We start from the raw sequence: 26,439 nt of genomic DNA on the forward strand, positions 1-26,439 counted from the left end.
AAGAATTTATGACAAATATGTGTTTAAGGGCATATGTATGTATGTTTGGGTTTTGGTTTTGATGAAATCACAAGCCCTTTGATGATACAATCATGGGAGAAATGCAAAATACAACCTTTTATGAGAAACAGACCTCTGGATTTCAAGCATACCTCCCTAGCCAAATACTGAAATGCCAACCCACCAAAAAAAAAAAAAAACCCAACCCCAAAACTGTAACATTATAGATTCACAAATTTTTTCCTCAAGCCTGGTCACTGATACTCTGACAAATCAAAATTAACTGAAGGAAACCTCATTGGATAGAGAGTCAAGTAGAAATAAATGATCAGCATTAAGGCAAAATCAACAATTTTTTTAAACAACTCAGAAAATAATATCAAAAATAAAATGAGGCCACAAAAACAAAATGTCTTCTGAAGAAGTAGAGAAATTAGAAGTACTGTGGAACCTTATTATCATCTAAATTTCAGGGATTTTAGGACAAAATGTAGATAAGGCAAAATTACTTATTTATTTGATCTATTAATATTAAAGTTCAAGTGCTCCTACTAGAACTGTGTATAAATCCTTTGAATTATGGGTTCTTTGTGGACTGATATTCACCTATTATTAAGGAACATGTCATACTCTATGAGGGTCATGTATGCGCTAAAAGGCTATGATGTTTGTTGCTTAAATGAAGTCTCATTCACTGAGAACAAAGGGATTATTAAATTCACTATTGAGTTTGAATAAAAATCACTAATAGATGTTGAAAAACTATTATAATTAACTCTCTAATGGAATGGTTTTACTTTAGTCCAAGATTTTTTGCTAGGTTTGTGGTAATTAAAAGTCCCAGAATGAAAAGAACTAGTGAAAAAGTAAGAGCAACTATTGATCCAGGTAAAGTAATGGTATTTATAGTATTTTTAAAATCTCAACATACAATCTACTTATTTTCCAAAGCTGTGCGTGCATGCTCAGTCACTCAGTCATATCCAGCTCTTTGCAACACTATGGACTATAGCCCTCCAGGCTCCTTTGTCCATGGGATTTCCCAGGTAAGAATACTAGAGTGGGTTGCCATTTCCTCCTCCAAGGAGGATCTCTCTGACTCACGGATCAAACCTGCGTCCCCTGCCATCTAAGAAGATATATATATATATATTTTGCTTTTAGGCAGGATGAGAGCAGTTTGGCACTATTTCTAAAGATCACACTTCAGAAATACTCCTGGTAATTTCCCAATGGCAAAGCAAAAAAACAAAAGAAATCCTAAGAAGGCTCCAGACACCAACAAATACCAAATTCTACATGTAATATTAATTTCATACACCTTTATGATAATAATCATTCTGGAGTCACTCACAGATTTACTCTCATATATCAACCTCTTCTTTTCAACTTTCCATACAAAGAAATAACATTTCTTCACAGGAATAAAGTTAAACTTCCAGTTATTTTTACCATATCTCATTATTATAACAACATATGATTAAAGTTCTACACTGTTAGAACCAACTTATTCTCAATAGGTGTGATTATTCTGAGAAAAATTCAAATGTCTTATCATGTGACACAGAAAAAAAAACTCTATTATCTATTAAGATTTCACATATAATCACACACATAAAAACTTTTCATGCTTCTATTCAATTGGTCACTCTCTAGCACATACACACACACACACATATATATACACAGTTGTTCTATACCCTGCATAACACCTTTTCACATCTTTTAAAATGTTATCCATGGATCAACTTTGGGAAGTGCTGATTTAGCTCATCCAAAAAAAAAAAAAAGAGAGACCTTCATGATTCAGGCTTAATATCTAAGCTTAAATTTGTCACGGTATAATGGTATGTACTTCAAGCTATATAGTTGATGGCAAATGTGACCCTTGTTCACCTATTCATTCCACAAATATGTGTAAGTGATGCTCTAGACAAAATCTATCCTATTATGGAATTATATTCTAGTTGTGGGGGGCGGTCAACCAACAAATAATTAAGTATATAAGTATATAATGTGCCTAACCATGAAAAGTACTATGGTAAAAATAAAGGAGAGTAAGCCAGACAGTGTAGAGGAAGAACCTGGTTATATTTGTATGTAGGTTGGTTAGAGGATGTCTCACTAGCAGCAATCAGAAGAAAACGAGGGAGCAGGTTTGGGACATATCTGAGAAAAGATGCTTCTAGACCAGAAAAGAGAGACAATGCAAAAGTCCAGAGATGGGAACATGCTTGTTTGTCAAAGAAACAGACAGGAGACTGGTGTTACGGACTGAATGTTAATGTTCCCCCCAAATCCATATGTTGAAACTTTACCTCCCAGTGCGATGGTGCTAGGAGGTGGGGCTTTTGGGAGGTCATTAGGATGAGAAGTAGGTGAATGAGGGTAGAGCTCTCATGAGTAGGATAAATGCCCTGAAAGTCAGGAGATAGCTTCCTTCCCCTCTGTTCTACCAAGTGAGGACACGATGAGCAGGCAGTACTCTGCAACCTGAAAGACGGCCCTCACCAGAATTCAACCATGCTACTACAAAGATCTTGAACTTCCCAGCCTTCAGAACTGTAAGAAATTGATTTCTATTGTTTATGAGCCTCTGGTTCATATTGCTTCTGGGTCTCGGGTACTCTATTGCTGCTGTAGTTGAGTCGCTCAGTCGTGTCCGACTCTCTGCAACGTCATGGGCTGCAGCACGCCAGGCCTCCCCATCCTCCACCATCTCCTGGAGCACACTCACTCATGACCATCGAGTGGGTGACGCCATGCAACCACCTTGTCCTCTGTCGCCCCTCCTCCTGCCCTTGATCTTTCCCAGCATCAGGGTCTTTTCCAATGAGTCGGCTCCTCGAATCAGATGGCCAAAGGATTGGAACTTGAGCTTCAGCACCAGTCCTTCCAATGAATATTCAGGGTTGATTTCCTTTAGGATTGACTGGTTTGATCGCCTTGCAGTCCAAGGAACTCTCAAGAGTCTTCTCTAGCACCACAGTTCAAAAGCATCAATTCTTCACTGCTCAACCTTCTTTATGGTTCAACTCTCACATCCATACATGACCACTGGAAAAACCAGAGCTCTGACTAGATGGACCTTTGTCGACAAAGTAATGTCTCTGCTTTTTAACATGGTCTCTAGGTTGGTCATAACTTTTCTTCCAAGGAGCAAGCATCGTTTAATCTCATGGCTGCAGTCACCATCTGCAGTGATTTTGGAGCCCAAGAAAAGAAAGTCTGTCACTGTTTCCATTGCTTCCCCATCCACTTGCCATGAAGTGATGAGACCGGATGCCATGATCTTAGTGTTTTGAATGTTGTTTTAAGCCAGCCTGTTCACTCTCCTCTTTCATTTTCATCAAGAGGCTCTTTAGTTCCTCTTTGCTTTCTGCCATAAGGGTGGTGTCTCCTGCATATCTGCTGCTGCTGCTGCTAAGTAGCTTCAGTCGTGTCCGACTCTGTGTGACCCTAGAGACGGCAGCCCACCAGGCTTCCCCGTCCCTGGGATTCTCCAGGCAAGAACACTGGAGTGGGTTGCCATTTCCTCCTCCAATGCATGAAAGTGAAAAGTGAAAGTGAAAAGTGAAAGTGAAGTTGCCCAGTCGTGTCTGACTCGTAGCGACCCCATGGACTGCAGCCTACCAGGCTCCTCTGTCCATGGGATTTGCTAGGCAAGAGTACTGGAGTGGCTTGCCATTGCCTTCTCCATCTGCATATCTGAGGTTACTGATATTTCTTCCAGCAATCTTGATTCTAGCTTGTGATTCATCCAGCCCAGTATTTCACATGATGTACTCTGCATGTAAGTTAAATAAGCAGGGAGACAATATGCAGCCTTGATGTACTCCTTTCCCAATTTGAAACCAATCTGTTGTTCTATGTCTGCTTCTAACTATTGCTTCTTGACCTGTGTATAGGTTTCTCGGGGGGCAGGTAACGTGGTCTGGTATTCCCATCTCTTGAAGACTTTTCCACTGTTTGTTGTGATTCACACAAACAAAGGCTTTAGCATAGTCAGTGAAGAAGTAGATGTTTTTCTGGAACTCTCTTGCTTTTTCCATGACCCAGTGGATGTTGGCAATTTGATCTCTGGTTCTTCTGCCTTTTCTAAATCCATCTTGAACATATGGAAGTTCTCGATTCAAGTACTGTTGAAGCCTAGCTTAGAGAATTTTGAGCATTACTTTGCTAGCGTGTGAAATGACAGAAATTATGCAGTAGTTTGAACATTTTTTGGCATTGCCTTTCTTTGGGATTAGAATGAAAATTGACCTTTTCCAGTCCTGTGGCCACTGCTGAGCTTTCCAAATTTGCTGGCATATTGAGTGCAGCACTTTCACAGCATCATCTTTTTGTATTTGAAACAGCTGACTAAGCCAGTGGGCAATCCTGGAACAGAGTGAGCTGGGGAGTGCAGGAGATTTGTCAAAGAGAGAGGAGCTGGCTCTAGACCAAGGGGCCTATGGGTTTTATTAAGGACTCTGGCTTTTACTAAGTGAAATGAGATACCTGTCAGAAGGTTTAATCAGAGGAGTGACTTCTCTGACATTTCTAAAGGATCATGCTAACCACTATGTTGAAAATAAACTAGAGATGAAATAGCAGAAGCAAGGAGACCAGGAAAAAGGCTGTTGCAGTAGTTGTCAGGTTTCCCTAAAAAGAACCCATAGCATGAAACTTGTGAAGTAAGTCAGAAAGAGAAACACCAATACAGTATATTAATGCATATATATAGAATTTAGAAAGATGGTAAAGATGACCCTATGTGCATGACAGCAAAAGAAACACAGTGGGGGTGGGGGTGGGGGATGGGCAGGCATTGGGGTTAGGGGGTGGTGGGCAGGCATTGGGGTGGGGTGGGGGAACAGCTGAATGAGCAGCTCAGGGCCCAGGAGACTGATAAAACAAGACAAGGACAAGGTAGTAAAGGTGAAGATGGAGAGATATGATAGAATTATAAATCTGGCTTAAAGGTAGAGCCTGTGGAATGTGCTGATGTAAGTGAAAGAAAGATGCAGAGATGACTCCAGGATTTAGGTCTGGGCCCCTGGAAGAAGGGATACACGTGCCACTGAGAGGTGGCAAGAGCGGCAGGTCTGGGAGAAGCAAGGAGAACCAGGAGCACTGTTTCTTGCACATCTTTAGAAAAAGCAGAGATAAAGGGAACATTAATAGATCCTTCCACAAAGGAAAACTACAGGTAAGCTTACTTTAGAGTTAGTCAAAGCTGTCGATATAATCCAACAGCCCTAGCACTTCTCACTCACCAACTCACTGCCTTCCAACACCTCCCTCAGTCCCCTCTTGTTGCCAGTCTGTCATTTCCCAAGACAGCTAAGACACATCATGACACAGGATGCCAGAAAAAAAAATGTGTCCCCTCCTCCACTAAAAAACAAGAGAGGGGGGGTCCCTTGCTCAAATATATAGGGGAAGTGCTGCTTTAAACCAAGTAGCATCTTTTATTTTTTTTTGCAGGGCTTCTCAACACCTTTGATACATTAATGGGTCCTGAGGATGATTTAAGGGATAATGTCATATGAAGAGTTTTCACAAAATTAATACACATAACAAGCATATGAAGATGTTTGACTTCCTAAGGAACATCAGTTCTATTTATATACTCTGTAGCAGGAACTATACTAGCTCTATGTAGTCATCATTTCATTAAATCCTCTTAACAACCCTATAAAATTAGTACTATTATCCCAATTTTATTGGACATCAACACAACTAAGAGGAGAAAGCCAGTTACAAATCAAAGTAGGAAAAGAAAAGGAACTAAGATTTACCAAGTACCTACATTATTTTTCATTCATCAACTGCTTCATTTTACATCCATAATACCTTATGAGAAAGTATTATTATGTCCATCTCACAGACAGGCCACCTCGCCCAGAAAGATGAATAATTTTCCAATATTTTGACAGTATGTGGCAGACCTAAAAATTGGCATTAATTTTATCACTCAGAGAAACACACTGAGTAGTTCAGAAAACACTGGGAAGGAGGCCAAGAAAATGACCACAAAGTGGCTCCAGGCTGGGAAATCTGTTCTCTAGCGAAGAAGGTAAGTAAGCTTTCCAGGGAGTTGAGGAAGCAAAATAGAACATGCCATTCTCTTCAATGCCCTTCTCCTTTACTTTTTCATTTTCATTCCATGTCATTTTTTGTAGCTATAAGTAACTCACCAATTTATTCCTGTGTCATTCAAATCTAGTCTGAAAGCTCTTTGATAACTTCAAATATTGAATGATCAGTTTCTTCTAAAGGCCATTTTAAACAACATATAAGAACTTCTTATGGGCTTCCCACACAGGTGGCTCAGTGGTAAAGAATCCGCCTGCCAATGCAGGAGACGCAGGTTCGATTTCTGGGTCAGGAAGATTCCCCTGGAGGAGGAAATGGCAATCCACTCCAGTATTCTTGCTTGAAGAGCTCTATGAGCAGAGGCGCCTGGAGGGCTATAATCCATGGGGTCAAAAAGGGTTGACCACCACCGAGCAACTGAGCACACAAAGAACTTTCTATAACTTTACGATTTTTCAGAATTGTTGATCATATTTACTCAACACTATGCTCCAAGCACTACTCACATGCTTTGTTTTTATTAACCCATAAACTTCACAATTCCCTTTTGAGGTAGGTGCTATTATTGTTCCCTTTTATAGAAAAGGACACTGAGGCACAGAAAGTTTTGTTTTGTCCAAAGGTCTTCTGACAACAGAACTGTGCTCTTAACTAAGAGACCAAACAGCTGCTCTGTGAGTTGTCCTACATAACACTGTTCCTGTTCTCTCCCACAGTGCCAAATGACAATGACTTGAGGCCAGACTACATCCTATGTCTAATTATTTGACACTACCAAATGATTGTCAGAAAGTTTAAGTATCAAATATTAAAAAGAATGACCCAATTTGCAAAACATAAGTAAAATTTTAGATCCCTAAAGCAGCTGGCCAAGGTAATGTAAAATTGGAGGCATATGCTGCTGTCTCTTCCAACTGAGTGAGTTCTTATTCATTTTAAACTCCTCCTCTGTTCTATCCCTATGGCTGTCTTCAGTGGACTTCTGAGTTGACTTCTAACTGGCTAATTCTGGAATAACCTGGCCAGGGCTGCTCAGCTTCCCTAGTCTCCTCTTGGGAATGTGGTACCCACATGGAATACGTGTTCTGCTTGCTTCTCCAGCTGTGCCTGGAAGGTAAGCTGCCTACTTCTCTGGTTGAGTGTGAGCTGACCCACTTGGACTTCTCCCTAAGCAACATGCTTCAACTCAGCCTTTATTAATAATAAAAAATCATATGGATTTTGATTTCCTGTTTGCCTCACTCTACTGTTTTGTTTCTCATATTGTTCAGAATTAAGAAGACGGTTACTATTTATTGTTTAGTTCAGTCACTCAGTCATGTCCGACTCTTTGCAACCCCATGGACTGCAGCACACCAGGTTCCCCTGTCCATCAACAACTCCTGGAGCTCACACAAACTCATGTCCATCAAGGTGGTGATGTCTTCCAACCATCTCATCCTCTGTTATCCCCTTTTCCTCCTGTCTTCAATCTTTCCCAGCATCAGGGTATTTTCCAGTAAGTCAGTTCTTCACATCATGTGGCTAAAGTATTGGAGTTTCAGCTTCAGCATCAGTCCTTCCAACGAATATTTAGGGTTGATTTCCTTTAGGATTGACTGGTTTGATCAGCTTGCAGTCCAAGAGAATCTCAAGAGTCTTCTCCAACACCACAGTTCAAAAGCATCAATTTGTCACCCCTCAGCCTTCTTTATATTCAACTCTCACATCCATACATGACTACTGGAAAAACCAGAGCTTAGACTAGATGGATCTTTGTTGGCAAAGTGATGTCTCTGCTCTTTAATATGCTGTCTAGGTTGGTCATAGCTTTACTTTCAAGAAGCAAGTGTCTTTTAATTTCATGGCTGCAGTCACCATCTGCAGTGATTTTGGAGCCCAAGAAAATAAAGTTTGTCACTGTTTCCATTGTTTCCCCATCCATTTGCCATGAAGTGATGGGACTGGATGCCATGATCCTCGTTTTTTGAATGTTGAGTTTTAAGCCAGCTTTTGCACTCTCCTCTTTCACTTTCATCAGGAGGCTCCTCAGTTCCTCTTTGCTTTCTGCCATAAGGGTGGTGTCATCTGCATATCTGAGGTTACTGATATTTCTCCCGGCAATCTTGATTCCAGCTTGTGCTTCATCCAGCCAGGCATTTCACCTGATGCATGTAAGTTAAATAAGCAGGGTGACAATATACAGCCTTGTTGTATTTCTTTCCCAATTTGGAACCAGTCCATTGTTCCACGTCTGGTTTTAACTGTTGCTTCTTGACCTTCGTACAGATTTCTCAGGAGGCAGGTAAGGTGGTCTATTATCCCTATCTCTTCAAGAATTTTTCAGTTTGTTGTGATCCACACAGTCAAAGGCTTTGGCGTAGTCAATAAAGCAGAAGTAGATGTTTTTTTGAATCTCTCTGGCTTTTTCTATGATCCGATGGATGTTGGCAATTTGATCTCTGATTCCTCTGCCTTTTCTCAATTCAGCTTGAACATCTGGAAGTTCTCAGTTCACGTACTATTTATTGAGTTCCCTAAAAGAAAAAAAAAAACCTAATAGATAGGTCCTAACACAAATTGGGGAGAAGGCAATGGCACCCTACTCCAGTACTCTTGCCTGGAAAACCCCTGGATGGAGAAGCCTGGAAGGCTGCAATCCATGGGGTCGCTGAAGGTCAGACATGACTGAGCGACTTCCCTTTCACTTTTCACTTTCATGCATTGAACAAGGAAATGGCAACCCACTCCAGTACTCTTGCCTGGAGAATCCCAGGGACGGGGGAGCCTGGTGGGCTGCCGTCTATGGGGTCGCACAGAGTCGGACATGACTGAAGTGACTTAGCAGCAGTAGCAGCAGCAACACAAATTGGTCATTATTCATTAATAAGGGAGAAGTAATTTGATGTGTGGAATATAGTAATAAATACTCTGCTGTGAAGTATGTATTCATTATTCATCATATAAAAGATAGTTAATTCTGTCATCCAATGGAAAGTTGCAATGTTTGTTCTGAAATACACAAAATTCATTCTATGCACTCTTCTTTGTATTTCAAGTGCAGAGAAAAATCAAACTAGGAATTCCCGTAAATACTAAGTAACAAATGATACATATTTTTTTAATGGGACATATTTTTCCTTGTTAGCCTTTGTGTGTGTGCTCAGTTGCTCAGTCCTGTCTGACTGTGGTCCCATGGACTGTAGCCCACTAGGCTCCTCTGTCCATGGGGTTTTCCAAGTAAGAATACTGGAGCACATTGCCATTTCATACTCCAGGGGATCTTCCTGTTTCTCCTTGCTTTATTTTAAATCTGACAATAAATCATATATGAATAACTGGGAAAATAGGCAGAAAGAGGGCATTTTTACAATCTAAAAGATAAAAGATAAATAGAAAAGAAAATTAACAGTTCAAATTTCAACCCCTTACAAATGTTTCAAAACCACCCCTAGGTGACAATCAGATCTGCATTTCATCACAATGTACTTGATCCATCAGTTATAAGCACACCAAATCACAAAGTAGTTTGGTAGAATCTTAAGTTGGCATATAAGTCACTGAGAAATGCACACGAAAGATTCAGAAAAATTAATAACTAATGAGTGACAAACAAGAGACCTATAATTTTAACAGAAAATATTAAAACCATGGAAGACCTTTCTAAATTATTTGGGAGGCAAGACTTTTTGCTTTTAAGACTATCCCAATAGTTGACTAGATAACATAACAGTAATCAGCTACAGCTTTCCTTTATTCATCACCTTAAATCACATTTTCCTCTTCCCTGATACTAAAAGAAAAAAAAAAAAAGATTCTTATTTGCTAACCATTTATCTTTGCAGGCTCCACAGCTATATAACTCATGAAACAACTTTGTCTGTTGCTTTCTGAAAGATGAAACTTGGAAGTTTCTCCTTAGCCAAATGAGAACTCATTAGCCAAAACTTTACAGGCTACGCAGGCATAAATAATATCAAAGTGGTAACACAGGGTCCCTGTACAGGGGCAAATATGTCTTAAAGGATGCCATGACATTGCCATGCTTGTGGCCATCCAGAGTCTTTGCCTAGGTTTCATGTCTTCCAAAATTTTGCCACATTACAAAACTGGACTCTCCTGGCTTCCTTAGTTTGGCAATGGTATCTAATGTCCACCAACCAAGTGCATCCATACACGCTTCACTTCAGAAATAGCAATGTGAGGGAGCAAATGAGAAAACGCATCTCTTTTGGTGCGAGAGGTGGTCAAGATCCATCTTTCAGGGCAAAACTGTGATGGTACTTGTCACATCCAGTCCCCAGCGTGACTAGTAAAACCTGTGACGTCTATGTGATGACTTGTGGGGCAGTTCCCTATTCACCTGATATATTTGGATGTCCTGTAAATTCTGTGGGCTTCCAAATGTCCTTTAATAATTTTTCTTCTGCTGATATTAGCTGGAGAGTGGACTCTGATTTACAACTAAGAATTTTGTATCATACAAAAATTTGAACTAAGAAAACTATGGTTTTATCACTGTGATAGTAGAGTGATTACCAATTCAATAATAAACTCAACAGTTATCTACAGAAACCCTGTCACAAGTGTGCTTCTGTGCTACAGGCTAGGCTGTGCTTTGTCACTCAGTCATGTCCAACTCTTTGTGACCCCATGGACTGTAGCATGCCAGGCTCCTCTGTCCATGGGGATTCTCCAAGCAAGGATATTGGAGTGGGCTGCCACATCCTTCTCCACGGTATCTTCCCAACCCAGGGATCAAACCCAGGTCTCTCACACTGCAGTCAGATTCTCTACCATGAGCCACCAGGGAAGCCCAGAGGTGTATAGGAGGAAATAAAAATACCACAGGATGAGGATGAAGTTAATATATGGACACACAGATATAAAATAAAATTTAAAGATATTTAGAAGACAGAGAAGTATCTAGGTAGTCACTACAACAATACACTAGCATACTGCATATACAGCTAAGGATGAAAAAATGTTTATTAAGGTATTAAAATGTCCATGGGGTTTGGGGCAAATCTCTCATGCTGCCAAAGAAATTAATAAACCTTTTGTAACTACTATAATAGAAATCAGTCATCAAAAAGGAAATATTTGCAAATCATATAGCTCATAAAAGATTAATATCCAGAATATATACAGAATTCATACAACAGAAAAACACCCAATTCCAAAATAAGCAAAGGACTTAAATAGACATTCCTCCAAAGAAGATACACAAGTGGCCAATAAGAACATGAAAAAATGTTCAACTTTTTTCACTATTAGGGAAAACGTAAATCAAAAGCACAATGGGGTATTTTTTCATACCAATCAGGATGACTATTTTATATATATATAAAGAAATAAAAGGAATAACAGGACATGGAGATAAAGAGATTGGAACCTTTAGACACTGCCCTTAGGAATATAAAACTGTGCAGTCATATGGAAAACAATTTAGTGGTTCCTCAAAAAAATTAAAACACAGAATTACCATATGATCCAGCAATTCCACTCCTGAGTATATATTCAAAAGAACTGAAGCCAAGAACACAAACATACATATACACCAATGTCTATAGCACTAATCTTCACAATAATGGCCCACAGGTAGAAACAGCCCACATGCCCATCAACAGATAAATGGATAAACAAAATATGGTATATGCATATAGTGGAATATTCTTCAGCTGTAAAAAGGAATGAAGTACTGACATACACTAAAACATGGATGCACCTTGGAAACACTACAGTAAGTGAAATACATCAGCTATAAAATAACAGATATTTATAATTACACTTATATTAGGTATCTAGGATAGACAAATTAGAAGAGACAAAGTATAATAGTGGTTACCAGGTGCTGGAGGAAAGGAGATGGGGAATCGTTATTTAATGTACAGTTTCCACGTGTGATGATGAAAAAGTTCTGGAAACAGATAGTGCTGATGACTGCACAGCATTGGAAAGGCAGTACTTAATGCCACTGAACTGTACACTTAAAGATGGGTAAATGGCACATTTTATGTTAAGTATATTTTACTGCAGTTAAATCAGTTATAACCCATATCTAGAAAACTGTCAAAATTTAACTTCCATCATATTCCTATTGGCTGCTTCTTATTGTTATTTAAGATACAGATTCAATTAATGGATCTAACCTGACAAAAATGGCAGCATTGTATGGTTAAAGGTGGGGTCAAGAGATCTAGGTTACAATACTGACTCTACCTCTAACTAGCTTACAACATAATAAAAACAGGGTCTGACGTATACAAGTTCAGTTCAGTCGCTCAGTCATGTCTAACTCTTTGTGACGCCATGAATCGCAGCACGCCAGGCCTCCCTGTCCATCATCAACTCCCGGAATTCACTCAAACTCACATCCATCGAGTCAGTGATGCCATCCAGCCATCTCATCCTCTGTCGTCCCTTTCTGCTCCTGCCCCTAATCCCTCCCAGCATCAGAGTCTTTTCCAATGAGTCAACACTTCGTATCAGGTGGCCAAACTCCTGGAGTTTCAGCTTTAGCATCATTCCTTCCAAAGAACACCCAGGACTGATCTTCTTTAGAATGGTCTGGTTGGATCTCCTTGCAGTCCAAAGGACTCTCAAGAGTCTTCTCCAACACCACAGTTTAAAAGCATCAATTCTTCGGCGCTCAGCCTTCTTCACAGTCCAACTCTCACATCCATACACGACCACTGGAAAAACCATAGCGTTGACTAGACAGACCTTTGTTGGCAAAGTAATGTCTCTGCTTTTCAATATGCTATCTAGGTTGGTCATAACTTTCCTTCCAAGGAGTAAGCGTCTTTTCATTTCATGGCTGCAATCACCATCTGCAGTGATTTCGGAGCCCAGAAAAATAAACTCTGACACTGTTTCCACTGTTTCCCCATCTATTTCCCATGAAGTGATGGGACCAGATGCCATGATCTTTGTTTTCTGAATGTTGAGCTTTGAGCCAATTTTTTCACTCTCCTCTTTCACTTTCATCAAGAGGCTTTTAGCTCCTCTTTACTTTCTGGCATAAGGGTAGTGTCATCGGCATATCTGAGGTTATTGATATTTCTCCCGGAAATCTTGATTCCAGCTTGTGTTTCTTCCAGCCCAGCATTTCTCATGATGTACTCTGCATAGAAGTTAAATAAGCAGGGTGACAATATACAGCCTTGACATACTCCTTTTCCTATTTGGAACCAGTCTGTTGTTCCATGTCCAGTTCTAACTGTTGCTTCCTGACCTGCATACAGATTTCTCAAGAGGCAGGTCAGGCGGTCTGGTATTCCCATCTCTTTTAGAATTTTCCACAGTTTATTGTGATCCACACAGTCAAAGGCATTGGCATAGTCAATAAAGCAGAAATAGATGTTTTTCTGTAACACCCTTGCTTTTTCCATGATCCAGCAGATGTTGACAATTTGATCTCTGGTTCCTCTGCCTTTTCTAAAACCAGCTTGAAGATCTGGAAGTTTATGGTTCACGTATTGTTGAACAGCCTGGCTTGAAGAATTCTGAGCATTACTTTACTAGCATGTGAGATGAGTGCAATTGTGCAGTAGTTTGAGTATTCTTTGGCATTGACTTTCTTTGGGATTGGAATGAAAACTGACCTTTTCCAGTCCTGTGGACACTGCTGAATTTTCCAAATTTGCTGGCATATTGAGTGCAACACTTTCACAGCATCATCTTTCAGGATTTGAAACAGCTCAACTGGAATTCCATCACCTCCACTAGCTTCATTCGTGGTGATGCTTTCTAAGGCCCACTTGACTTCACATTCCAAGAGGTCTGGCTCTAGGTGAGTGATCACACCATTGTGATTATCTTGGTCATGAAGATTTTTTTTGTACAGTTCTTCTGTGTATTCTTGCCACCTCTTCTTAATATCTTCTGCTTCTGTTAGGTCCATACCATTTCTGTCCTTTATCAAGCCCATCTTTGCATGAAATGTTCCCTTGGTATCTCTAATTTTCTTGAAGAGATCTTTAGTCTTTCCCAATCTGTTCCTTTCCTCTATTTCTTTGCATTGATCACTGAGGAAGGCTTTCTTATCTCTTCTTGCTATTCTTTGGAACTCTGCATTCAGATGCTTATATCTTTCCCTTTCTCATTTGCTTTTTGCTTCTCTTCTTTTCACAGCTATTTGTAAGGCCTCCTCAGACAGCCATTTTGCTTTTTTGCATTTCTTTTCCATGGGGATGGTCTTGATCCCTGTCTCCTGTACAATGTTACGAACCTCATTCCATAATTCATCAGGCATCCTATCAATCAGATCTAGTCCCTTAAATCTATTTCTCACTTCCACTGTATAATCATAAGGGATTTGATTTAGGTCATACCTGAATGGTCTAGTGGTTTTTCCTACTGTTTTCAATTTAAGCCTGAATTTGGCAATAAGGAGTTCATGATCTGAGCCACAGTCAGCGCCTGGTCTTGTTTTTGCTGACTGTATAGAGCTTCTCCATCTTTGGCTGCAAAGAATATAATCAATCTGATTTCGGTGTTGACCATCTGGTGATGTCCAAGTGTAGAGTCTTCTCTTGTGTTGTTGGAAGAAGGTGTTTGCTATGACCAGTGCGTTGTCTTGGCAAAACTCTATTAGCCTTTGCCCTGCTTCATTCCGGATTCCAAGGCCAAATTTGCCTGTTACTCCAGGTGTTTCTTGACTTCCTACTTTTGCATTCCAGTCCCCTATAATGAAAAGGACATCTTTTTTGGGTGTCAGTTCTATAAGGTCTTGTAGGTCTTCAAAGAACCGTTCTACTTCAGCTTCTTCAGCGTGACTGGTTGGGGCATAGACTTGGATTATTGTGATATTGACTGGTTTGTCCTGGAAACGAACAGAGATCATTCTGTCATTTTTGAGGACAGAATCCAAGTACTGCATTTTGGACTCTTTTTTTGACCATGATGGCTATTCCATTTCTTTTAAGGGATTCCTGCCCACAGTAGTAGATATAATGGTCATCTGAGTTAAATTCACCCATTCCCGTCCATTTTAGTTTGCTGATTCCAGGAATGTCGACGTTCACTCTTGCCATCTCCTGTTTGACCACTTCCAATTTGCCTTGATTCATGGACCTGACATTCCAGGTTCCTAGGCAATATTGCTCTTTCTAGCATGGGACCTTGCTTCTGTCACCAGTCACATCCACAGCTGGGTATTGTTTTTGCTTTGGCTCCATCCCTTCATTCTTTCTGGAGTTATTTCTCCACTGATCTCCAGTAGCATATTGGGCACCTACCAACCTGGAGTTCCCCTTTCAGTATCCTATCATTTTGCCTTTTCATACCGTTCATGGGGTTCTCAAGGCAAGAATACTGAAATGGTCAATCCAGTCAATCTAATCACACGGACCACAGCCTTGTCTCAGTGAAACTAAGCCATGCCGTGGGGCCACCCAAGACGGGTGGGTCACGGTGGAGAGGATGTGGTCCACTGGAGAAGGGAATGACATATAAAAAGTCCTTAATAATTGTTGCAGTTAACCACCATTGTTACTCATTTGCATTATTATATATTAATAAAAACCCCATGGAAAACAGCAACATATTTTATTACAGAAAAAATTTTAACTTTAGTACATCAAATAAATGAATGTTGAAAGACAAAAAGCAATATCCCTAATATGCCAACCTCAAGTTAAAAGATGATAGAGGGTCCAGGTAGAGAGGCCACAGGAGGGGTACTGTGGATCACAGGGTCAGCAGAGGAAGGCTGTTCTGAAGCAGCCACATGTTACTGAGCTGTGTAAGACAAAATACAGCTGCAGCATGAAAGCCTGAGGTTAGGGCACTTGGGTGGAGAGGATAGCAAAAGCTAAGGCCAGAGCATAAGGGGAATTCTGAAGGTCTGAGGAACAAAGAGAAAGAAGAACTGCAAGCCTGGAAAAGAGAAGTAGGCGAGACTGGCAGATAAGGCTGAAGCGGTGGATGGAGGCTAGATCTCACAGGCCTTCTACGAAGAGGGGACTGTGATTCTAACCCCAGAGGGAGACCACTGACCCCAGGGAGTGACACGATCCAGCTTACCAGGTAAGAGATCACTTTGCTGCCAAATGGAGAAAGGATGGCACAGGGAAGCAGAGTGGAAGAAAGCAGGGGAGCAGTTGGGAAACTAAGTGAGAGATGATATAACTTAGATTTGGGATGACAGCACTAGTAATAGAAATATGTATAGACAAATTCAGGTTCCAATGTCTAGTAGGGGGGAAATATCTGATCATTTATTAACCCCAAAAAAACACAAATTAAAATTACACAACTTCCCCTAACAAATTCACAAAGGTTAAAAATGGATAACACAAATCCTGAGGAAAATGTAGTTGAAGGAGGCACTCAAATCCTCTGAAAAGCAACCTGCTGTATCACCAAAAGTTTAAAAATTCTCAGTATTTTTGGCTTAGTAACTAGCACATAGTGTTTCATTAATTAATTTGACTTCTAGAAAACATGCTAAAGAGAAAACCAAGATTAATGCTCAATAATTAATTGCAGCATATTTAAACTTCCAAAAAATGGGGGTGGGGGGGTGGATTAACATCCAACATTTAAGGAGTGGCTGAATTACAGCACTAAGTAACCTTTAAGGGGCTTCAAGATAAGGGATAAAATGCTGACAATCTTATAAAATTAACTAAGAGCACAAGTAATGCTAGTTTTGTTTTCCTGCTGTTAAGTTTTGTTACTTTACATAGAGAACTGAACACAGAGAGCCATCAAATAATTGGTAATAAAAATTTCAGTTCAGTTCAGTCGCTCAGTGGTGTCCGACTCTTTGCAACCCCATGAATCACAGCACGCCAGGCCTCCCTGTTGATCACCATCTCCTGGAGTACACTCAGACTCACGTCCATCGAGTTGATAATCACTAATCTCTTCTAGACTCAAACTCAATATATATGCTTAGAAAATTTACGTGCTCAACTTAAGACATACTGTCCGTATCTTACAGTATTAGTCTTGTGTTAGCCTTGGTACTAAAAAAGGGAAGCAGGGAGGTTTCAGTTTTGTGGTTGTCATAGTAATTTAAGAATAAACATACACGTTCCATGTCTATTTGTCACTCTACAACTCCAGTGCCTAGCATAGAACCCGGAACTGAAGAGGGGCTCAATAAACATTCCTGAGTGCAAATAGCCGACATGAACCTTGCAGTTCCAACTTAGCACCAAACAAATTTAAAACCTCAAAATGCAAGAGGTACATGAGGATAATATTTATATTTTGAGTGGTTACAATGCACCAGGCATTATTAAACATTTTAAACACTTTTTAAGGCTCATAACGTTTTATCTCTGAAAGAAATACTTGTCACATTGTAAGGCCAACACACAGGTTCAAAAATGTTAAGGTCACATTTCAACGAAGTTTGAACTCAGCTCTTCTGGCGCCTAAATGTATCTAGACCAGAAGTAACAAAATGTTTCTTTTCAACCATCAGAACTGACTAGGATTGTTTTCTCCAGGATTCCTCTACGGTTCTACTTAGTGTTCATGAACTTCTACCTCAAGTTGTAGTTATCACTTGAAAATCCAAGCCCTCACCAGCAGGACCCTGCCTAGCGTCCTCCCCTCCCCCAGTGTGAGTTCCTCGAGAGTCAAGGACCGAGTTTCCAGGCCTCTGGGGGACAGCCTCACTCACAATTGGGGTTTGGCACAGGGCAGGGGGTTCGGCCCTCCCGCCCCGGGGGAACCATTTTGGTTCGACTTTATAGCCAAGCCTTGAGGATCACGACTCCCAGCAGGTACCTCTTCCGCCCTTCGGACCAGGCAGAGGAAGGGAGTCTCCTCCCCAAGGGACAGCTGGGGCGCCGCGCAGGCGGTTTCCAAGACAACCGAGCAACTCCCTCACCCCTCCCCTCTCCTCCCCTCCCCTCCCCCACAGACCGTTTCCCCTCCAGTCTCCGCCCCTAGTGCCTCGCCGCTCCGCCCCTCCCTGGAGCCCGAACTCTGACCAGCTCAGGCTCGCAGATGAAGTGGCGCCCTGTGCCCTCTCACCTCTGAGAGCCTGGTGCATGCCCCCAATTCCGCTATAGAGTTCCAGGGCCCGCAAGGACTCCATTCCTGCGTCACCACCGCGTCCTCCTTGGAGCTAGGCCTGCCGGTCCCGTGGCTCCTCCTTCCCCCCGGCCCCGCCGCTCCCTCATCTCTGGTTCCGCGGCTTTTTAGTTCCCTCCTCCTAGGACTTCCCTGGTGGCTCAGATGGTAAAGCGTCTGCCTACAATACTGGAGACCCAGGTTCAATCCCTCGGTTGGGAAGATCCTCTGTAGAAGGCAATGGCAACCCACTCCAGTACTCTTGCCTGGAAAAATCCCATGGACAGAGGAGCGTGCTAGGCTACAGTCCATGGGGTCGCAAAGAGTCGGACACGACTGACCGACTTCACTTCACTTCCTAGGCTCGGGCTCAGGCCTTAACGGGGCAGCTTTGAGGCTCAGGGACTGGCAAGGGTAGGCAGGTGGACAAGGGACAGAAAGCACAAAGCCCTCCCAAGAAAATGAAAGCCACCCCATGGCTTGATTTACTCTCCCATCTTCCTTCTAAAGTGCCTTGACAGGGAGAAAGAAAATCCTGGGTACAGTAGAGGGCCTGTGCCTCAAAGTCAATTAACAGAGGTTAGAACCCATAAACACTCACTTTTCAGGCTTGCTGCTTTTCCGTCCTTTGAAAGCCAGGAGCGTCCAAACCTTTCTACCATTAGGCTTGAACATGTACCTCGTGCCTGGTGTTGGGCCTTAGCTTGAGTGATGGAACTAAATCAGCCTCTTACCCAGAGAAGGTCTGAGAGATACAGGGGCAGAAAGCAGCACAGGTGCCCCAGAGGTCCCCTGTGAGCTAATACAGGGGAACTCTGGGGCAAGCTATTTTAACTTGGAAAATACCCCCAAGACAGGAACTGCTGTTAATGTAACTTAGAACTATTTTTAAGTCATCAAATGCGATTTCACATGCCTGATGCACAGAGTCAGAGTTTGGAGCAGAGAAAGGTTTATTGCAGGGTGAACCAAAGCAAACAGGTGGCACATGCTCAGAAACCCAGAACTCTCCTAAGGGTTTCAGCCAAGCAGTTTTAAAGGCAAGGTAAGGGCCAGGCACCATTCTCAGACTGTTTGATGGTGGTCAGTCTTTTGGTGCTAGAAGGTCTGGAGCTAGTGCTCATCATCATCAAGCAGTTACTTTCTTCCACTTGGTGGTAGTTTCAGGATCTGAAAAACTCAGACAATATGCATCAGATACTAATCATCTGGGTTCTTCAGAGTGGAGCTAAAGCAGAGGCTATGGGGGAAGAGGTCTAATCTAGGAAGGCCTTATAGGGTCCTGTTCCCTTACAATTATGGCCCTTCAAGTGCTGTGGCCTTCCTTCTCCAAGATGATCTAATCACGAAATTGTTAGAAGCTCGATTACAAACTAAGAAAACACGGTCATTGGGAGGAGCAGAAATGGTCTCATTGTGAAGTGTTTTTCTATTGTTCCCATTACCATCGAATGTTACTTATTTATTTATTTTTGGCCATGCCATAAGGCATGTGGGATCTTAGTTCCTGAACCAGGGATCAAACCTGTGCCTCCTGCATTAGAAATGCAGATTCTTAACCACTGGACTGCCAGAGAAATCCCATGCACGTTCACTATTGTTAGGAGAAACTGAGTTGTACTAATGGCTTCCCTTGTGTCTTCCCCCAGGTCTGAAGGTGTTCAATATGCTACTGGGGAAGAGTGAGGACAATTATGAACAGCTCAAGAAAGAATGAAGCTGCTGGACCAAAGTGGGAACAACACTCAGTTATGGATGTGTCTGGTGCTGAAAGTAAAGTCCAATGCTGTAAAGAACAGTATTGCATAGGAACCTGGAATGTTAGGTCCATGGAAGGCAAATTAGAAGTGGTCAAACGGGAAATGGCAAGAGTGAACGTCGACATTCTAGGAATCAGCGAACTAAGATGGACTGGAATGGGTGAATTTGACTCAGATGACCATTATATCTACTACTGTGGGCAGGAAACCCTTAAAAGAAATGGAGTAGCCATCATAGTCAACAAAAGAGTCCAAAATGCAGTACTTGAATGCAAGTTCAAAAATGACAGAATGATCGCTGTTCGTTTCCAAGGCAAACCATTCAATATCACGGTAATTCAAGTCTATGCCCCAACCAGTAATGCTGAAGAAGCTGAAGTTGAACAGTTCTATGAAGACCTACAAGACCTTCTAAAACTAACACCCAAAAAAGATGTCCTTTTCATTATAGGGGACTGGAATGCAAAAGTAGGAAGTCAAGAAACACCTGGAGTAACAGGCAAATTTGGCCTTGGAATGCAGAATGAAGCAGGGCAAAGGCTAATAGAGTTTTGCCAAGACAACGCACTGGTCATAGCAAACACCCTCTTTCAACAACACAAGAGAAGACTCTACACATGGACATCACCAAATGGCCAACACCGAAATCAGATTGATTATATTCTTTGCAGCCAAAGATGGAGAAGCTCTATACAGTCAGCAAAAACAAGACCAGGCGCTGACTGTGGCTCAGATCATCAGCTCCTTATTGCCAAATTCAGGCTTAAATTGAAGAAAGTAGTGAAAACCACTAGGCCATCCAGGTATAACATAAGTCAAATCCCTTATGATTATACAGTGGAGGTGACTAAAAGTTTCAAGGGATTAGATCTGATAGACAGAGTCCCTGAAGAACTATGGACAGAGGTTTGTAAGACTGTACAGGAGGCAGTGACAAAAACCATCCCAAAGGAAAAGAAATGCAAGAAGGCAAAGTGGTTGTCTAACGAGGCCTTACAAATAGCTGAGAAAAGAAGAGAAGCTAAAGGCAAAGGAGAAGAGGAAAGCTATAAACAACTGAATGCAGAGTTCCAGAGAATAGCGAGGAGAGATAAGAAGGCCTACTTAAATGAACAGTGCAAAGAAATAGAGGAAAACAATAGAAAGGGAAAGACTAGAGATCTTTTCAAGAAAATTGGAGCTATCAAGGAAGCATTTCATGCAAGGATGGACACAATAAATGACAGAAACGGTAAGGACCTAAGAGAAGCAGAACAGATTAAGAAGAGGTGGCAAGAATACACTGAAGAACTATACAAAAAAGGTCTTAATGATCCAGATAACCAAGATGGTGTGGTCACTCACTTAGAACCTGACATTTTGGACTGTGAAGTCAAGTGGGCCCTAGGAAACATTACTACAAACAAAGCTAGTGGAGATGACGGAATTCCAATTGAACTATTTCAAATCCTTAAAGATGATGCTGTGAAAGTGCTGCATGCAATATGTCAGCAAATTTGGAAAACTCAGCAGTGGCCACAGGACTGGAAAAGGTCAGTTTTCATTCCAATCCCAAAGAAGGGCAATGCCAAAGAATGCTCAAACTACCGTACTATTGCGCTCATTTCACATGCTAGCAAGGTTATGCTCAAAATCCTTCAAGCTAGGCTTCAACAGTACATGAATAGAGAACTTCCAGATGTACAAGCTGGGTTTAGAAAAGGCAGAGGAACCAGAGATCAAATTGCCAACATTCGTTGGATCATGGAGAAAGCAAGGGAGTTCCAGAAAAATATCTACTTTTGCTTCATTGACTATGCTAAAACCCTTGACTCTGTGGATCACAACAAACTGTGGAAAATTCTTCAAGAGATGGGAATACCAGACCACCTTACCTATCTCTTGAGAAACCTGTATGCAGGTCAAGAAGCAACAGTTAGAACCAGACATGGAACAACAGACTGGTTCCAAATTGGGAAAGGAGTACGACAAGGCTGTATATTGTCACCCTACTTATTTAACTTATATGTAGAGTACATCATGCGAAATGCTGGGCTGGATGAATCACAAGCTGGAATCAAGATTGCTGGGAGAAATATCAACAACCTCAGATATGCAGATGACACCATCCTAATGGCAGAAAGTGAAGAGGAACTAAAGAGCCTCTTGATGAGGGTGAAAGAGGAGAGTGAAAAAGCTGGACTGAAACTCAACATTAAAAAAACTAAGATCATGGCATCTGGTCCCATCACTTCATGGGAAATAAAAGGAGAAAAAGTAGAAGCAGTGACCGATTTTATTTTCTTGGGCTCCAAAATCACTGCAGATGGTGATTGCAGCCATGAAATTAAAAGACGCTTGCTCCTTGGAAGGAAAGCTATGACAAACCTAGACAGAATATTAAAAGCAGAGACATCACTTTGCCAACAAAGGTCCGTCTAGTCAAAGCTATGGTTTTTCCAGTAGTCATGTATGGATGTGAGAGTTGGACCATAAAGAAGGCTGAGCGCCGAAGAATTGATGCTTTTGAACTGTGGTGCTGGAGAAGACTCTTGAGAATCCCTTGGACTGCAAGGATATCAAACACGTCAGTCCTAAAGGAAATCAACGCTGAATATTCATTGGCAGGGCTGATGCTGAAGCTGAAGCTCCAATACTTTGGCCACGTGATGCGAAGAGCCAACTCACTGGAAAAGACCTTGATGTTGGGAAAGATTGAAGGCAAAAGAAGAAGGGGGCGGCAGAGAATGAGATGGTTAGATAGCATCACTGACTCAATGGACATGAGTTTGAGCAAACTCAGAGTGATAGTGGAGGACAGAAGAGCCTGGCGTGCTGCAGTTCATGGGGTTGCAAAGAGTCAGACATGACTTAATAACTCAAGTACAGAAATAAAAACTGGTGGCTCAGAATCTGCCTGCCAATGCAGGAGACACAGGCTAGATTGCTGATATGGGAAGATCCCCTGGAGAAGGAAATGGCAACCCACTCCGGTATTCTTGCTTGGAAAACCTCACGGACAGAGGAGCCTGGAGGGTCCATGGGGTCACAAAGGGTCGGACACGACTCACGACTGAACAACCACAAACAACTTGTAGTAATAACTGATCGGATAGAAGCTTTAACATTTACTAATGCAATACTATTAACAAACTATGGCTACTGTGTCTCAATTATATGCCTGACATCCATTTTGATGTGTCCTGTGAAATATTTTAACTGCACATGTGTATTGGCCTTTGAGTGTTTTCTTATTTGCCACTGATAGGGGTAGTGTGGTAGAAAGATATCAGAGAACACAGTCTTAGCCCTGGCATTGCCAATAATTGGTTGTGTGCCTTGGCGGTGAGCCCAGTTTCCTTGTCTGTAAAATAAAACAGAGGAAAGAAGAGGAAATGATTGTTGAGGGCCCTCTAGCTCTAAAATTCTGTAGCTGAATTAGTATATGAAGCAGTGAGTCCTGATTGGGCCACATGTTAATTATCTGCTCAAACTGAAATGATCTTGAAAGGAAACATTTTAAAAATCTGCTATAAGCAAATATACTTTTAAACTAACTAAGCCTATAGAAATCATATACACGCTAACATCATGTGTATAATGCATGAAACAAACTTTTCTAATATTTATTACCTAATACAGTGCCATAAATATATATATATTATGTATATATTAGTATCTTTCTATATAAATAGAGCTATGCAGTTACAGTGATTTATCTATAGTTAACAATCAATATATGAAATCTAGAACCTGTTAAAGCATTAGTGCTATAAATCAAAATAAATATGACCAAGGATGTTACATTGTAAGATGGAAGAACAAGTACAGGGAAGAGTTCATGAAAAATACCAACTTCGTGAGAGAAAAGATGGTAGAACCCCATCCCCATGCAGCCTGATTACAAAATCTTCACTCTGGTCCTTCAGGATCACCATGTAATCCAGACATGTAATCACCATGTAATTCCAGACTCACTTTTCTGCCCTAAGTTTGCTTTCTCCCATTCTTTGCTGCCACTACAACCTAGAGTACTCCGAATCACCCAAACATGCCCCATTTCTGAGCTTTCCTGCTTCTGTTCTTCACCCTGTCTAGAAACCCGAGCCTTCTCCAAGACCCACACTTAAAGCAGACACTTCCTTCTAGACTTCCAGGCTGGAAACCCCCAACTTGTTTCAATTCTGCAATCCACCTGCCTCCCAGTCTTCTGCAATACAGATCCTACCTGTTCCTATCAACCCATTCCGTTCATTCTAGCCCGGTTTGCCACATCTAGCTCCTGTCTGCCACATCTTCTCTTTACCTGATACTTCCTCTCTAAAACTTATCACAGTGACAGTCATTTCAAGAACAGAAACTTCTTCCATAGTCATAATTTACAACTGTCTCCATGGAAGCACCTGTAAGATGTTAGCCCCCTCAGACTGAATTATGTGTGTGTTGTCTTCCAAACCCTGGCACAAGCTGCATGAGCTGGGGGTGCCACAATCCAGAGTAGCTGAGGAGGAATGTGGGATGAACAGATAAAGAAGAAAAAAGAAGATATATATCGGGACTTCCCCAATGGTCCAGTGGTTAAGACTCCACCTTCCAATGCAGGGTGCACGGGTTCAGTCCCTAGCCGGGGAACTAAGATCCCACATGCTGTGCAGTGTGGCAAAAACAAAAAAATGTATATTAACTACTCTTTCTCAACTGTTCTTAGAGGAGAAGATTGGCTATGTAACCTTATAGTTTCTGATAAAGTTATCCTCAGTGACGTGCCCAATGGAGCTGATGTTTTAATCAGAGAAGCCCAACACACTGTTTGAAAATACAAACATCAAAAGTTGAACTTTAGGACAGTCAGTGCATTTTCCTTCAAAACAGAAAATACACTTTGTTAAGAAACCGAAATACTTAAAAATAGATATCTACTGAGAAGCTGCTTTATCCTGCTTTATCAGCTTGGTCCTCTGTGACGACCTAGATGGGTGGGATGGCGGGGTGGGAGGGAAGGGATACGTGTATACATACAGCTGATTCCCACTGTTGTACAGCAGAAACTAACACAACATTCTGAAGCGATTATACTCCAATTAAAAATTTTAAAAAAAAATTTTAAAAACCGAAATGATGGTTAACATCTTGCACATATAAAGTGTACCAAAGATAATTACAGGGCACAATAGAATATCAAGGGGTATGCTGCTTAGTCGCTTTAGTCACATCCAACTCGGTTCAACCCTAAGGACTGCAGCCTGCCGGGCTTCTCTGCCCATGGGATTCTCAAGGCAAGAGTACTAGAGTGGATTGCCATGGGGTAAAGTAAAATAATAACAGCATACTCTCAATTATTTAAAGGCTTGTTGTATAAACTGAAATCTAATGACATTTAATTCTTCATCTCCTACCTGTCACTGATCATTAATTTCTAACAAAATTAAATAAAGCCTGACAAATGCTTGAAATGTTTTTTGCAACCATCCTTGAGTTTCCACGATCCAGGCCATTCTTTATTCCTCAGTGAAATGTGATGTGGGTTTCTATACTGGATCGCCTACAGGGAGAGAATAGCCTGCTTATGCCACTTTGAGTGACGAATAAATTACATTCTGGTTTTACACAGAAAAAGAATGGTCTTTATGAACTGTATGGAAAAATTTTAAAATAGTCATATGGGAATAAATTGCCAATAAATGCCCTCAAGACAGGAGATCATATTTAGAAGAAATTTGAAATGGAAAGACCCAGAGAATTTATCCACCACAAGTGGTTATTCCAGACACTTATTTCAGAATGCCTTTTACCAGTTCTTGATCTGCTAGCAAGAAGCTTGTGAGCTGCTAACGAGGTGCGCAGGGCACTTCACAGAGTAAGGTGCTTGCTGGTGAAGTGCTTGAATTATTAGAAAAGCCTTCTTTATAGTCACCCCAAATCTAGCTTCTTTTCGATTGGCCCTCTGCACTGATTTTGAAGAACTCTCCCTCTTTTGCAATGAACTGCATTGTGGTTAAGAATACACACTTGGAAGCCAAAGAGTGCAGATAATAAATGCTCTGGATTTCCCTGGCTGTCCAGGGGTAAAGATTCTGAGCTTCCAATGTGGGGGTGTGGGTTCCATCCCTGGTCAGGGAACTAAGATCCTACATGGTACAGCCAAAATAATAATAAATAAAAGAATTTTTAAAAAAGAAATCATAGCTCTGCCTCTAAGTCACTTAACCTCTCTGACCCACAGTGCATCTAAGATGTGTAAAAATAGAACATGCAATTGCTGTGGAGATTCTACAAGAATTAAAAGCACTTTGCCCAGTGCTTGGTAGTGGTTTAGTCGCTAAGTAATGTCAGATTCTTGTGACCCCATGGACTGTAGCCCTGCAGACTGCTCTGTCCATGGGATTTCCCAGGCAAGAATACTGGCATTTCCTTCTCCAGGGGACCTTCCCGATCCAGGGATCACCCAGGTCTCCTGCATTGTAGGCAGATTCTTTACCAACTGAACCACCAGGGAAGCCCCATTGCCCAGTGCATAAATGTATGTGTGATGAAAAGTGTCTCTATAAGGACATTCTTCACGTGGATCCTATGGCATGACTCTGACCCTGGAGTCAATCACACT

At 41.4% G+C, this 26,439-nt stretch overlaps 1 protein-coding gene across 6 annotated transcripts in view; it reads right to left on the reverse strand.

The window, feature by feature from the left end:
• Positions 1 to 26,439, reverse strand: part of TRDMT1 (tRNA aspartic acid methyltransferase 1) — a 99,165-nt gene that overhangs the window by 49,282 nt on the left and 23,444 nt on the right. For 3 of the 6 annotated variants that reach the window (XM_012188439.4, XM_012188440.4, XM_004014246.4), the window contains exon 1: positions 18,058 to 18,147. The exons of 2 other annotated variants lie outside the window; for them this stretch is intronic. Coding sequence is in view for 1 of the 4 variants with exons in the window: in XM_004014246.4 (XP_004014295.2) it covers positions 18,058 to 18,121 (64 nt within the window). In the remaining 3 variants the exon portion in view is untranslated. Of the gene's footprint in view, positions 1 to 6,182; positions 8,598 to 18,057; positions 18,148 to 26,439 lie in introns of those variants that run through there. One more of the 6 variants, XM_012188444.4, reaches the window with a different exon arrangement.

Source organism: Ovis aries, chromosome 13 (genome assembly GCF_016772045.2).
Source record: "Ovis aries strain OAR_USU_Benz2616 breed Rambouillet chromosome 13, ARS-UI_Ramb_v3.0, whole genome shotgun sequence".
NCBI classification, from domain to species: Eukaryota; Metazoa; Chordata; class Mammalia; order Artiodactyla; family Bovidae; genus Ovis; species Ovis aries.